Raw genomic sequence first — 15,518 nt, 5'->3', positions numbered from 1 at the left:
AAAGTAACTATTTAGTAGCAATTATGACAAAAAATTGCTCATGTCATTTTTACGGTTGCCTACTCACCATTAAGATTCCTTGTTTACTTAGCTATTGAAATGGTACTTTTGGTGTTTTTAGAGCGCCTAAAAAATTCCAACTGCCACGGAACAAATATGTTTCTACTTGAAATAATTTACTAATTTAAAATGATCCTACAACTTAGATGATAACGCTGTCTTAACTTTCCCTGCCGTTACTTCTCCATGGACACTCAAATATCATCTTTTAATTTATTTAATTCATTTTGGATACATTAGTTTGGAATTTTTGGGGTATGCAGACCATTCTTTATCATACTATCTTTATATCGAGAGAATAACAAGAAGTATATCTGGGTCATTTCGCTTAAATGAGATATCAAAGGTATCGCTCAACCACGACTGTGTTCATCGCTATTCCGTTGCATCAATAATTAAGAGCAATGGTGATTAAAGGTTTTCGTGCTCCTCGATATATGTCTGCACTTAAATCTTGCTTGAGTAATATATCCTTAAAGAATCTTCATAAAGCTCTGATATTACATCTATCCTCTTGCTAATGCAACGAGAGAACATAAAATAGGTGGGCGTAGCTAGGTCTCTCTAGGTCTCCCCCTCTTCCCCTTTCGAAAGAAGGGGGAAGTGGGGGGTTGTCGTTACAAACGTGTGCGTGCGCACCTCACGTAAAGTGGCGTTAACTTATATCTAACGAGCTTGTAATCACACAGTGGAAGGATTATTCAACATTTCAGAAGATTTTGTGGCAATGGCTTCATATTTAAAGAAACAAACCAAAAAACAGACAAAAACATAACAGAGCAACTTAAACACTCACTCGAGAGTAGTTGGACTTCTCAGGCATCTTAGAATCTTCCCCTGGGGAGATGGGGTTAGGGGTGTGAGAGCGAAGAGAGGGTGGTGAAGATGGATTTAAAACCCCTTCCTCTCTTCCACCTTATAATGGTTTACTCTAAGCATTGATCAAAACTCAGAGGGATTCTTCCCTACGGGACAGTGGAAGTTTGTTTCATTGCTTCTCAGTACACCAATTTTAATCCAAAGTGATCAAAAGTGACTCGACAGGGTACAAAGTGCCTCGTCATGAGAACAAATATAACAGATTACTAAAAGGTATAGTTGGTTCACTCGTTTTTAATTATTTATCATTTCATCTGTTAATTTAATTAATTTATTAATTAAAAATTAAAAACTTGACATTTACCACTGCTATTACAAAAGTACGATCGTATTTGGTATTTTCGCAGGTAGCTTAGTGTTACCTTGTGTACTCAAAATGTGGACCAATATTAAGTCGTTATAAATATTGGTGAACAGTGGTTTAAAGGAAATACAGTAAAATGTGTATTAGTGTTAAACAAGTGAGACTTGAATGTATGATACGATTTTAGATAATCGACTCTTATTTTCGTTCTAGTGAATCCAGTTATTTAAGCTTTTTTTTTTCATTCCAACTTATTTTAAGACTGCTATTCAACTGCCCACACATCACCGACATCACTTGGATTAACCTGTGAGCTTTTCCTTGTGGATTTTTCATTTTTAAAGTTGGAAAAACGGTATCGCTAAAAGTCGTTAAAATTGGATTACTGAATACTGTATTCTGCTATTCTTTGAAGGACTGCATTTCTACTGCCCTCACTTCGCTGGCATCTCTTGGATTAACTTGAGAGCTCTTCTTCGCAGAGTTTCCATGATCTACAGCGGATGGGAAAATGATGTTCATCTTCCTTTTTAATTGTTCTCTAATCTGCAGATGAACAAGCAACCAAGTATCAAATGGTAACCTCCAAAATCTTTAATGATGTCTAGCAAATTTACAATTCGTCTTATGTACATCCTCAGTTTGATATTCATCATACCTGGCTGTTCCGCACACAATGAAGAACGAAAATCAGGATTCCCTGAAACAGATAATTATATCAGTATTACACTTTTTGTAATCCGGGTGAGAAAGGTGATAACGGTATGATCGTCTGAGATGAAACCACAATAAAGGTGGCGAAAGAATGAATTAAAGCAAGTCGCATATCTCTTAAACCAATAAAGATCGTCTGCTGTTGGGTAAATTGTTTTGAATAGGCAATATCATCTGACCAAAAGAGACTTTTTTAGGCAAAAGAGTGGTTTGAGCATTTAAGTATGTGAACAGATGGCTGAAATTTAATTATAGACTAACTTTTATTAAAAGCTCACCTGAGTAGAGCTGAAAATGGTGAAAAGGTAGGCGAGAGCTTTGTGTGATGATAGCAAAAGACCAAAAAGCCATGTGACACCCAGCAGTGGAATCATCACCGCGCATGTTTTAATGCCAAGTCTGAATAATGAGAACAACATATCACGAGGATCGATTAACCATTTCTTTCCGTCACGGGAAAAAAAATCGTATTGCTTCATCGTTGCAAACGAACGAGAGTGGAATCTAGGCAAATACTGCTAGACTAAATGCGGCAATAATTTGATTTAATTACTCGAGGAGTCTTTGCAGAAAATAGTTTTTACTTACCTTTCCCCCCTCCCTGAATTTTAACTAGTTTACCACAATTATCTAATAAATGTTAAATTTGAAAACTTCCCGTATCTGCTGTAAATGGTTGTCTTCCCCTGTGGGTTGTGTTAATGTGCTCATCTCCTTTATTATTCGGACGAGTATCAAAATGTTGAGCTGAAAAAAATAAGGATTATGAAATGTATCGCTGAAAACAGAAAAATTGTCATTCGTTCTGTTACGAGCGTTTGAAAAAAGAAAATTCTGAATCTTTATAGAAAATTAAACCGCGGTGTTCAGCTAACCAACGCGCTCCGACGTCTCTATAATGAGCAGCAGAGAACTGTGTGCTGCGCCACGCTATTACTTGGTTCATACACAGGCCAAGAGGAATGGAACTTGCAAAGACACAAGGGAATATCAATTGGAGTTGATATTCTTTAGAAAGACGGTGAAGGTTTACTAACAAAAATCTTTAATAATAGGCAGTCCTGGTGTAGGAAATAGCGATAATATTACCGACATTTATCATAATAATAATAACAATAATAACAACGCAGACTCACAACTTCAATGACAGCTACAAATGTGACGAAGATCCAGATCAGGTTGTTTCTCGAGGACAGCCAGCAACTGGAAACGAGTATATAAAAAAAATTAAATTCCAGAAAATAATCTTCAGAGGACAACACAAATCAAACACAACAGCATAATAAAACAAGGCAACTCCAAGTGAAAACAAATGGAGTGATAAAGTAAAACTGGGAAGAGATCTTAACAACAGGAACGGGTCGTGAAATGCTGACTATTTAAATGAAAAGAGAGAAAGAGGGAAGAGGAAGAAGAGAGAAGAAACTGCAGTTATATACTTCGTTGTTTCTCGTACTATTTTGCACTGGTATAGCTTTCAATTCCATCTTTTCCAGCAGCGATGCTCATTGAAATGCTAACCATGATGATGGGCAAACCTAAACATAAGTAGAATGAAGTTAGTGCAACTCGAGAAGTCATACGTCCGATTCAGCAGCTTACAATAATTTACAACGAGTGAGATAACAATACCCCATGATATGAAGTGATACATATGCATCTTGGTGCCGATGTTATAAACTTTCACAACAAATAGGACGAAATAAATTTCCTCCACCAGCATCCAACAGAAAGCTACCATCAGGAAATACTGCAAGAGAGCTGCTGTTAGGACACAGAGAGCCTGCGAGAGAGAAAAAAAAGTTTCTGTAGCTTTTTCATATTATTTTTAAAAGAGAATCTGTTTGGCCCCTAAAAAGCAAATAAACCATATATAGATATACAACACTTACGGTATTTTCTGTAGCGTTTATGCCGGCGAGAAAGACTATTTGTCCAGCTCCGAGGGACAAAGAAAGGCTCAGTCGTATTTGAGTCAGAGGTTGCCATACGTCTCTAGTGAAACAAGCAAGCAATAAAAAAACCCGACAAACAAACAAAAGAAAAAGCAAAAACTCAAAGAAGAGACAGAAACAAAAACAAAACGAAGCAATATTTGACAAGGTATTCTATTAATTTTGTACTGTACTATTTTAGACATCCTACCGGCTTTCGCTCATAAATTTAATTGATCTCTATGACATTTTAATCATCTTAATTCGTTATTATTTTATTTCTTCAATAAACTTTTGAATTTCATCGATATTTTTTTTAAGAACTTGTCTCTTCTACGCCCCAAATCATTCAAGGTCTTGCAAAGACTTGGTTCTTTGAGCGTATGGTTACAGTACTTACGTGAGGTAGGAATATAGAATAATTGTCAAAAGAATTCCGAAGATGGAAAGGCACAATCCCACGTGGGTGATAATTTCATGAATAGTTTCGTCTTCCACAGTGAACTGTGAGGAGAGATGAATATTCAGCGGATTCGTTACTAATTCCAATGAAATTTTATTACCAATACTAAAGGTAAGGTGAAAATCAATTCATTACCCCTGGGATACCGTTGTAGTCAAGTAAGACAGCAAAATTAGTCAGATGATTGCAGCTGCAAACTGTTTCTTCTGAATTGCTTTTCGATGTAACCACATAGCATCCTGTCTCTGAAAATCCGCCTAAGCTGAAAATAATGAAATAATAATCAAAATAATAATCATAATCATAGTAATAATTAAAATATAAATTGAAACTACCCCGAAAACTCATCAGGGCACCGAGGGGTTTATTTTCTGTCTTCCTTGCGCTGAGTTCATAGCCTTTAAACATCGTCGAGTACTTTCGAATTTGACGTTTGTCGACATCTTCTCCTTGCCACCCGTGGATTTGCCTTTGAGTGATCATAGTCAGCATTCCAAATTGAGTAAAATGGATGCTGATGACATTGATATTCAGGCTATGTACAATTCTTAAATAGACTCGTAAAACATTGATACAACCTAACTTAGGTAAAAAAGCAAACAAGAAAACAAGCAAGGCTGGAAACACACTGAAACAAACAAACATGATAATACAACCAAACAAATCAATAAACATATAACGATAATAAATGGAAGGAATCTATAAGCAATGGATATATATATATATATATATATATATATATATATATAGCCATGGAAAGAGAAAATAAAAAATAGCAACAACAAAACCTTCCAAAAAAGGTAACATATGCCAAATCAATGCCTTCATTTTAAAAAGAAAGAGATTGACCTTGAAAGGCCTTTTAATAATGTAGGGAAAGTTTCAACGTTTCTTCAAAGTCGAGTGAGGAATTATTGACGGTTAATAATAACCCTAGAAAAACACCCATTAAAGTATAATAATAATTACATTTTTCTTCATAATTTTAGAAGAATAAATTACTCCTGGAACAGGATGAAAAATACATTCCAGCTGTTACCTTTCACTTGAGCCACTCCAAAACATGCATTTCTTCTCTCCTTCATGAATCTATGCTCGGAATATAAACACTGAAATCATATACTCGGAATAAATATCACAACGTAAAACAATGGATACTGATTTTGATCCTATTCTTACCTTCAGATTTCTGAACCTTAAGATGATATTCTCTTGTAATTTTTCTGGATTTGGATCTAAAGCCACGGCCGTTATCCCGGAGTCCAAATACCTCAGGAGGAAATAGAATATCAGTATGAAACAGATTAATCTAAAGCATAGTAATCACTCATGAAAATAGCAAGCTAGGAGCCCGCCATTATCAACACGGAAAATCGTTAATTCACATGACTAATTATCTCTCAATAGGGTTTTGAAAATTTTACGACCTTATAGGTTCAACCTTTTGTGTATTTTCGATTGAGGGGGCATTTGGTTAAGAAACTTTAGGAGGTAACCTCACCTTGTGGTGCCTGTTATAGTTCTGTTGGGTTGATCTGTAATCAATACTTCATGGAGATCCTTGTACAAGATCCCAACAACCACTGATACTAAAAAAAGTAAAAAAAAAAATAGGCTACAACATGACAATATGAAATCCAAGCAGCCAATGCGGATATTTGAATCAAACAGATTATGTAAACCAACAAACAAACTTGTATGTATTTGTCGATGTATTTCAAAACTGTAAAATCTTGGAGAGCAAATTGTGCTTTGTCCTAGTGCATCAGAGATTTAAAAACTAAAGTCAATACAAACCGTTGTTGGCAAAGTTTCTAGAGGATACTTCCAGGCTCGTTTGCAGTTCTTTTTTTCCAAGGTAAAAGTCACTAGCATTTTTGCAGTAGGCTTTTTGTATAGCCAACACTAATGGAGAAAAAAAATAGAGACGAAATTAAGAGTCACACATTTTCGAAGAAATATTTTTTTTTATGTTGGTCCGAAAGTAAGTCATAATCCTAATATGATTATTATACTTGCTTGAAAGCTATGTATTCCTTACGTAGTCTTCTAAGAGGTGAAGTTTGAACGCTTTTGAACATTCTAATCGCAAAAAAGATTGTCCATTATCACTATGATTGATAAAAATAAATGGTCTATGGGAGGGAGGAACCGGCTTGATCTGGCTACAGCACTTATCAACAGGTCCCATGCAAAAAAAAAATTAAATCATGAAAGCAACCGTTATGTCATCGGTCAATGTGTCGGTCACTAAACAAGTAATAGATTATTTCAAATCCGAACGAATAATCATGCTCTGACTCACCTAGTTTTCGGCTGTTTATCTCCACTGAAGAATTTGCTCCAGTCATTTGGTGTTTGCCATAATTAAGGGCGAATGCCTCCAAGGCGACTGCTACCTTAAAGATGGAATTTCTTATTATTTTGAATTGTTCTTCGGCAAGAGGTTTTTGTAGGATTTGGAGCCTGGTGATGAAGTCTTCAAAAATCCATACAGCCTCCTGTAATCACATAATGTATTTCTGTTAAAGTAAGATGCTAAAAATTTGGATCCATGTGAGTCAAACACGATATTTGAGTGTCCTATGAGTATTGAGCCGCAGAACCCTTGATCGCGGTCGAACATTTGAACAAAACAGTTTGAGGTAACGGCAACGCATTCAGCATGCTCGAAAACCCATATTTCGCCTACTCCTACTTAGATTACGAAAAAAGATTGAGAAAGAAATGAATTAGACCAAAAATAGGTAAAAGAAATAAATCCAGCAAAATGGCCAAATGGTGAATAGGATGTGCATGTGCTAAAGAATTGTCCAAAAACTGGTCCAAGAAATCGAAATTATCTTTTTCGGGAATCACTTTTTTTTTTCACTCATGCCAGTTCATATCTTAGAAATGGAAATAATATAGATAGTGACGATTATACTGTCATAATAACTATAATAACGACGATGATAATGATGACGATGACGATTATGGTACAGTCTTGTTTGCTCTTGTTCGAATGAACTCAAAGTTTTTTCAAGCTTAGAAACTGCTGCAATGCATTGTTCATTCTTTCTAATCACTTTGCATTTCATATAAACTAAGTGGCTTCATCATAAAATATAAGTAGTAAATTCATACCTTTAAAGGCCTGATTCTATTGATTTCTTCTCCTTTTAGTTTAGAAACAGAATCGTTTGCCTGAGATAAAGAAAGACATTAAAGTTGGCGAGCAACAATGTTGCAAATAAAAAGCCTTAGATATATAATTTGCTCACCAGACTCTTAATAATTTCTAATGTCGATGACAGAGGTGTCCGTAGAGACGGAGACGACGATGATACTGCTGCCGATGTTTTAAATGATGATGGTAATAATGGTGATGATGCTGATGCTGCTACTGATGCTGCCTCCGACGATGTTGCTGATGATAATCGTGATGTTGCTTTTGGCTTTGATGATGATGGTGACAGTGCTGATGAAGATTCTGATGCCCCTGCTGTTGATATTGCTTCCAATGATGCTGCTGATAATAATCCTGGTGCTGATGCTGATGTTGCTACTGGCTTTGATGATGATTGCAATAGTGCTGATGTCGATGCTGATGTTCCTGCTGGTAATATTGCTGCTGATGGTGGGTGTGATGAAGGTGATGGTAACGGTGAGATTAATGCTAAAGGTGACTGCGACATTGATTGCAATCGAGCTGAATGTTAAAAACCATTTAATTGTTAAAATAAACTTGACGCTATGGTAAGGTGCGACGAATTTTGAAAGAAATATTTTCTATTTCTTTCTCAGAATCTTAATCACTTTTTCGTTAAATAAAAAAAAGATGGTTTTAAGTATTCAAAGTATTATTGTACTCACTGTAAGCTTCTGTTCCATGTCCTGTTGAAATTTTAGTTGCGAATACTCGAATTGTTGAAGCCCCAATAGATGTAACGATATTCGACGTGTATGAATCTGAAGTAATGGAGTGACCGTCACACATCTGTGTACAATCGTTAGTGTTAAAATGCGTATTGCACACCTGTACTTCATCTGTGCAACTTTGTGTTTTACATTTTCTCCCGCTGCAGGTCAGGTTACATACTTTGGCATCGCAGATTTGTTCACAATCCTGGCTGTTACATTCTAGATGCATTTCACATACATCTCCTTTACCTCGGCACTTTTGAGTTTTACAGTTTTTCCCGGTACAGTTCAGATTACATTTTTTAGCCTCGCAAGTTTGTTCACAATCCTGACCGTCACATTCTAGATCCATTTCGCATACATTTCCATGATCTCGACACTGCTGTCTTCTACAGTTTCTCCCGGTGCAATTCAAACTACATTTTTTAGCCTCGCAAGTTTGTTCACAACCCTCACTGTCACATTCTAGATCCATTTCGCATACATTTCCTTGATCTAGACACTTCTGTCTTTTACAGTTTTTCCCGGTGCAATTCAGATTACATTTTTTAGCCTCGCAGGTTTGTTCACAATCCTGACCGTTACATTCTAGATCCATTTCACACACATTTCCTTTACCTCGACACTTCTGTGTTTTACAATTTTTCCCGCTGCAGTTCAGATTACATTCGTCAGCGTCGCAGGTTTGGTCACAATCGCTACCTTCACATTCCAGATCCATTTTACAGAACTCAACTCCAGTATAGCACGTCTGTTTACACTCTTTGCCCTTGCATTTCATATAACAGCAATAATTACCACTGCTGCAATTCCCGAGCGGATAACAATGATCGCCTCCATTTTCACTTTCCGAGTTACATTTATTGGAATCACAATCTTTACTACCCAGGGCAAAACCTGAAACAACAAAAACAGGAACAGAACCAAAAATTTAAGAATTCTAAATATGAAAATAATGATGACGATAATTATGAAGAATACAAAGGTATCGCAAGACCTTCTTGGGCAAATAAACAACTTTAAACCACTGTTGCATAAAACTGCTGAATAAGATTTTCATGGAAACTGCCATTATAGTAGAGTAATTGCATTCACCATTGCGTTTAAACCAAATCTTCAAGCACCGCGAAGCTGACAGAGGTTTCGAATATACAAGTTAATACAAAGCGGTTTCTTTAAAAACTAACTTTCTAGATAGGTGAAATGTATCTCAGCATTTTTTCTTGTTTTGTATCACTGACATAATTTATTTATATTTATTTATCCATGTTTTTGTCAATTTACTTTAATTTTTTATATCTTATTACTTTTTGCTAAGATAGGCGGCCCTTGTAAGATTAAAGAGTGAGCCTTCTTTCCATTACTACGTTTTGCAACTTAGGAATTGATAAATACATAAGGGCATCGCTGGGTTTAAAGAACATTTCCGCATGACGTCGTTGACTTCTCAGATATTGTCTACAGATTCACGAAAAACTACACACCTACGAAAATCTGACTCATATAAAAAATTTTAAGGAGAAAACAAGACCTCAAAGACTTCAAATGATATTGTTAAGCTACCAGGCTCGGCAGTTGGTGATAGGTGAGAGGCGGCCTAAATTTCGACTATCTTTTTAGTCATTACAGAATTTGTATATCTTTAAATTGAAAAAAAAAACCCGAGCTTAAAATATCGCATCGCAATTTGCATGTTTGCGCTGAAGCCTCACTTTTTCATGATAGACCCATGAGTTAGAACAGGCTTTAAAGGTAAAATGGTTCCCTGAAATACATCCCCTAAAAAATAATTCGTCTTGGCTTCCTGAAAAAAAGACTGTGTGGCCATCTGCCATACAGGCTAATCTAAAACTATTCTAAGTTTTACCGGTCTTTGTTTGCGCTCAATTTTCTTTTAAAGACTTTTCAAAGGGTACCCATTAGAAGGACTCCTCGGGGTGCGCTTAGGATGCATTCTAAATGAAACATATCTTTTAAAAGAAGCTTTAGTACCCACTCAACATAGTGATTGATAACAGGAGTATTCCCCACAACTGGCAGCTTCTCGTCATCATTATTTTTTTCCGTTGGGTGAGTTTAGTTCCTGTAGGATGAACCAAATGCAATCTTTTGAAAAGTTGTCAGTGGCTGGAGATCGGTCCGAAATATCCTTTGCCAATATAAATGCAAGGCTTGATAATTTTTCCTTTAACAAGAATCAGCCGTTTACGCAGTGCTGACATACATTGCGGGAAATGATTGTCATACAGATTATTTTCCGGTCAGGTATTTCCACCGAAATTTAGTCGAACCTAAGCTGAACCAAATGCAGCCTTTTTTAGAAAATTGCCAAAATTTTCGAAACTTTGTTGAACCTAAGCTGAACCTAATGCAACCTTCTAGAAAATTGTCGTTGGCTGGAGATCGGTCCAAATATCCTTTGCCAATATAAATGCAAAGCTTAATAATTCTCCTTTTAGCAAGAACCAGCCGTTTAGTCAGTGCTGACATACACTGCGGGAAATGATTGTCATGCAAATTACTTTCGTCGGGTTTAGTCGCAGTAAGCCTTTTTACGTAAGTAAAAATATGACAGGTATGAAATTAACTTTTCAAGCAAATGCTTCATTTGAATATTAAAAGTTCGAATTAGGTTTTTGTTGAGAGCAATAGCATCACAGGAGTTGCTTCGAAACAATTACGCCTCCACTTGTAAGATGATTGTCATAAAGAGATATTTTTTGTTCGCTTTTCTAACGGTCCTCGCTAAGTAGTGCAGAGCGGAAGATCTCACCCGCATGCGCTACGCACTAGAAGGTATTATTGATAAAATATGTGACGTTTTTCGTTTCTTGGAACAATAAAGGGAGATAATGGCTCACCAAAACTAAATTAGTTGTTTAACTTCAAAAACTCTCAGAGTTAAAAATTGATTCGTTAGATATGAGTGTTCCCTGTTTTCGTCGCCAATATATCAAAATAATTATCTGAGTAACAATGAAGAATCTGTAATGTTAGACCTTAGCGGAATATGGTAGAAGGCTAGTCGTTATTTTTCACCCGCGAGGGAAAAGGAGGATTTTGCAGGGAGGGCCGACTTTATGCGTTCGAAGACCTAAAAACACAACTAGTATTGGCATTCCCAGTCGACCTCATCGCTTAAGAAATGCTCGCAATAAGACTATTGCCCACGTACTGTCTGTTGTTGCAAGATCGAACAGATTATTGGGCTTACTCAAGCGGACATTTGGATCTCACTCTAAGGCTCTATTTACTGGTTATAGATCCATGATCCGTCCAATACTCGAGTACGCTTGTCAAGCGTGGAATCCTCACCAAGCATATCTGATTGAAAAACTTGAATGCGTGCAAAGGAACGTTACAAGATGGATCATTGGTAAAGACACTCCGTATGAAGACCGACTCAAATCCGTGAAACTAGCGACACTAGTTCAGCGCAGAAAGTTTCTTAGTTTGACTCAGCTTTTTAAGTTCATTAAAGGACACTCTTCTATAAACACTAATAATTACATATCCTTCTGTAACAGGCAATCAAAAAAAGTCATCAGTTTAACATATATAAACCATTTTTCCGTACAGACATCTTTAAGTACTCTTTTTGGCACAGACATATCCACACATGCAACAGTTTACCGTCATCAGTAGTTGAACTTGACTCAATTAATGCTTTTAAGAAAGCTCTTAAATCAACTTTTTTTTAACTAGGCCTATAACTAGAAATTAAATTATTCTATGTATTATACGTTATTTAATTATAATTTTAAATAAAATTTTTATCTTAGATATGTCTTCTTTATTTAGATTTTTTTTATATAGATATATGCCTGTATGTAAAATGTTTCAGTATGTATATGTATATTGCATAGTATTAAATTTTTATATGTGGGGTATAGTTTATAATGAGGATTAAGTTCCTCCCTTCTATAACCCTTTTTTAATAATAATATGTTATATGTTATTGTTTAAATAAAGTTGTTATATATACTTGACTCGAAAATAACTACATCCTGAAAATAAATGTTTTTGTCATCAACCAGCTGTTTCAGACTTCCCCTAGGGTGTTTTGAAATGTGTTGGAAGTGAACTCTGAAGAAATTATGAATATCGAGTCCACCTAAAAAATTTGAAAAGAATGCTAAGTGTGTAAAGTATCCGATGAGTGATGGCTACTTCAGGTTTAGTTAGGCAGCTCCAACTTCCAAAACTAAAAGTCCCTTTCGCGTGGGAAAACGGCCTGAATCGATGACTAATTTAGCGAATGACGAGTGACTCCTAACATGAGCGAATTCTGTTTGACTGCACCAAATCAAGTTTAACTTTTTAAAACCTGTGAAAGGAGAAGTCGTTTACCAAATTGAAAGGGATTAAAATGTAGATTAGCATACAGTCCATTTGACTTGAAAAAGTTAGAATAAGTCTGATAGCGAACTTATACCTTTCGTAAATAATACAAGCTTAAACTTTGTAGAAAAACATAAATATTCGTTATTAGTTTACACGCTTGAAGGGAACGGAATTTACACTGATCTCGCTGGAAGTCTATTGCACGTAGATAAACTTTCTGTAAAAGTGGTTGTGATTACAAGAAAATATAAAATGTAAACAAATTTAACATACTAGACTAAAACAAAGGAAGGAAGGTTACGAAGTTACTAAGAGAAATTTTTCGAGGACTCAAATAGAATTATCTGGGATATGAATATTGAGCTCAGGAATGGACACTCCGAAAAAGATGCACGTTATTTCACCAATCAACAGCAGTATTTGATCCTATCTTGTTCATGTGTGTGTGTGTGTCTTTTTTTTTTTTTTTTAATTAACAGATTTGGGAATTTTCTGCGCTTGTTAATACGTCAACGGCAGGTGAAATTTAGTTGTTATGAATTCAATAACTTCAGCAATATCCCGCAGGCAAACAAAGTGAAAGAAAGAGGAGGAATTTGTTAATTACTTCATGATAATTGTGACGCTCTTACCACTACACTACAGCAGCAAAGAAGGAAGGAATCATTTTCTTTTCCATGGATCGGGAATTCGAGAAGTCTCTTTGTCTTGGGACTGGAATTTCTTTCATTTTGCTTTCGGTTTTGATATCACTTCCAAACATCTTGGTTCTGATTGCGTTGTACAAAAATCCTTTTCGCTGTTTCAGAAAATCCTTCGCTGTATTTCTCGTTTTCATTTCTTTAGCTGATTTATTTTCTGGAAGTGTGGTTTGCACTGGAGAAGCCGTAATGCGATTTTCCTGCGCCTTTGGAGACAAAACGCTACCAAAGGATGGAGACGTCGTTAAATTGTTGGGATACACGGGAGTCAACAGCTCTATCTTATTGGTAACAGCAATGTCTGTGGATCGCTTTATATCAGTAACTTTTCCTCTCTTCTATCGCAACAAGGTCAAGCGAAAACACCTTATTCTGTGCAATGCGAGTATTATTGCTTTCTCAACAATGTTTTCCTTGCTACAACTTACCGGAATCTCAATTGATACCTATGTGTCCATAGATATACATCTGCATACGACATTTCCTCTTGCAACGACTTCTGTGTGTTATGCCGGAATATTCATGATTCTACGAAAACGTTCTCGGGTTGGTATTCCAAGACAACACAAAATGCGTGGTGAACCAGCACTTTGCGTCATGCGTAGGGTCGACAACGCCAAAAATGAACGGAAAATTGCTATAACATCGTTGTTAATTTTGCTGTTTCTAATATCATCGCTTGTACCTTATTTCATAACAGTTATTCTGGAGGCAAACTGTCTCGCTTGTCATGGACAAAAGTGGCTATTTGTACTCAAAGAATCATCAGTCGTGTTCTTGTTATTCAACTCTTTAGTCAATCCTTGCCTCACAACCTTTCGTGTTAACGAACTGAAAGACTCTGTAAAAGGAGTGTGTTTCCACCGACGCTAAAACTATAGGGTTTGCCAGCTATTATGTTTGTGTTGTGGATGTTTCAAAGCCAATGATAATTTATAGCGTCCTTAGGATATTCAAAAAAACAAAACAAAAACAGAGAAATTCATTACACATTCGTGAACGAACACACGAACGTTAGGCGTAAAAACCGACAAATTTTAACCGTGAGTCGTAACAAACCTATCCGTTATTTTTTTCCTCTTAAATCGCAAGGGAAAAAAATATTAGCTGTAAAATTGGCGAACTTAAACCGTTTGCCGTCAACCCATTGAAACTCTCCAAACAAGAGTGAGTCCAGTAAATTTAAGATTGGCAGTAATTGATAATGAACGATTATGTCGTGAGATTTTGGATACAAGGTAATATTTATCTAATTACCTGTTAGATGATAGTGTACTAATGAGTTTTAGCCTGTTCATTTCCAAGGGCAAATACGCAGTAATGGAGAAGGTTAGCTGCGTTATTACACCTGCTTTTAATTTTCTTCCCATAGGGTTCAGAAAAGACGCTGAATCTATGTAATGACTTTTAAGTCCACGAATATGCGGCCTTTTAGTTTATTTATTTGGTAAACAATTCACTAATCCACAAGCAGGTTTTACAACAAAAAAAAAATGAACGTCTTAAATGTTGCGATGTTGAGCTCTAGGTAGTATACTCCTTGTATTTATATTAAAACGCGGTGCAAAATATTGCATCGACCAACGTTTTTATTAGGCAGGTTGAATAAAGCGTTCATTCCAACTTTTATTATATTTGACTGCCTACTGCAAATGATAAGGTTAACGTATGTTAAGCTGATAAGTCTCCAATTAAAGTAGGTGCTAAGATAGAAATTAAATATATTTTGAGCAACTCTTAGGCGAATGGCAAGGATTGAAATATTTCCCATCTGCCCCATGCTCTCATCTTCAAGTACACAAGATGCCTTCAAAACACTGCCTTTTCGATAAACAGGATCAATGTCACATTATTATAATAATGCCAACGAGATCCCTGTACCTGAAATGGTGGAACATTTGACAGCAAGGTCAGGCGTCGGAAGGTGAATCAGTCGTCTCCAACAGAGGGGGAATACTTGAATACAACAGAGCCTTATAAGGGGATCGGGAAAATTTTATTTTGATAAATAGTGCGGGTCTTAAGGTGAAAGAATGACAGAAAGAAATGATATTCAACAATTTTCCTCCTCGACTTGGTCTGGGGAATTATTTGCAAAAAATGAATAATTCTTAAGTAGTTTGCAATTGGATTGTCAGAGAGGTATCATTTTCTTTCGCTACCTTCGATTTTCCGTAGAAGTACGAAGAAACCGCGTTCTCATCATTTTTTAGGAG

At 36.2% G+C, this 15,518-nt stretch overlaps 2 protein-coding genes across 2 annotated transcripts; one reads left to right on the top strand and one right to left on the bottom strand.

Annotated features, from left to right (window-relative positions):
- Positions 1–1,153: 1,153 nt before the first annotated feature.
- LOC149051823 (uncharacterized) lies at positions 1,154–10,522 on the bottom strand. Its single transcript, XM_089187551.1, has 19 exons — positions 10,254–10,522; positions 8,210–9,154; positions 7,618–8,045; positions 7,481–7,540; positions 6,660–6,855; positions 6,152–6,259; positions 5,856–5,943; positions 5,534–5,624; positions 5,394–5,443; positions 4,490–4,616; positions 4,292–4,395; positions 3,850–3,952; positions 3,590–3,740; positions 3,414–3,495; positions 3,094–3,160; positions 2,620–2,704; positions 2,236–2,360; positions 1,902–1,943; positions 1,154–1,789 (listed from the first exon to the last, which is right to left on the bottom strand). Exons 1-19 carry the CDS (start codon positions 10,309–10,311, stop codon positions 1,646–1,648), a joined length of 3,054 nt encoding a protein of 1,017 aa, XP_089043677.1. The 5' UTR covers positions 10,312–10,522; the 3' UTR covers positions 1,154–1,645.
- Positions 10,523–12,922: 2,400 nt separating this feature from the next.
- Positions 12,923–14,754, top strand: LOC149051822 (melanocyte-stimulating hormone receptor-like). Its single transcript, XM_089187491.1, has one exon. It carries the CDS (start codon positions 13,279–13,281, stop codon positions 14,173–14,175), a length of 897 nt encoding a protein of 298 aa, XP_089043617.1. The 5' UTR covers positions 12,923–13,278; the 3' UTR covers positions 14,176–14,754.
- Positions 14,755–15,518: the final 764 nt, after the last annotated feature.

This window comes from Pocillopora damicornis, chromosome 1 (assembly GCF_964200805.1).
Source record: "Pocillopora damicornis chromosome 1, jaPocDami1.2, whole genome shotgun sequence".
NCBI lineage: Eukaryota > Metazoa > Cnidaria > Anthozoa > Scleractinia > Pocilloporidae > Pocillopora > Pocillopora damicornis.
Note: the sequence above shows the minus strand (reverse complement) of the source record. Positions and strands in the feature narration are given on the sequence as shown.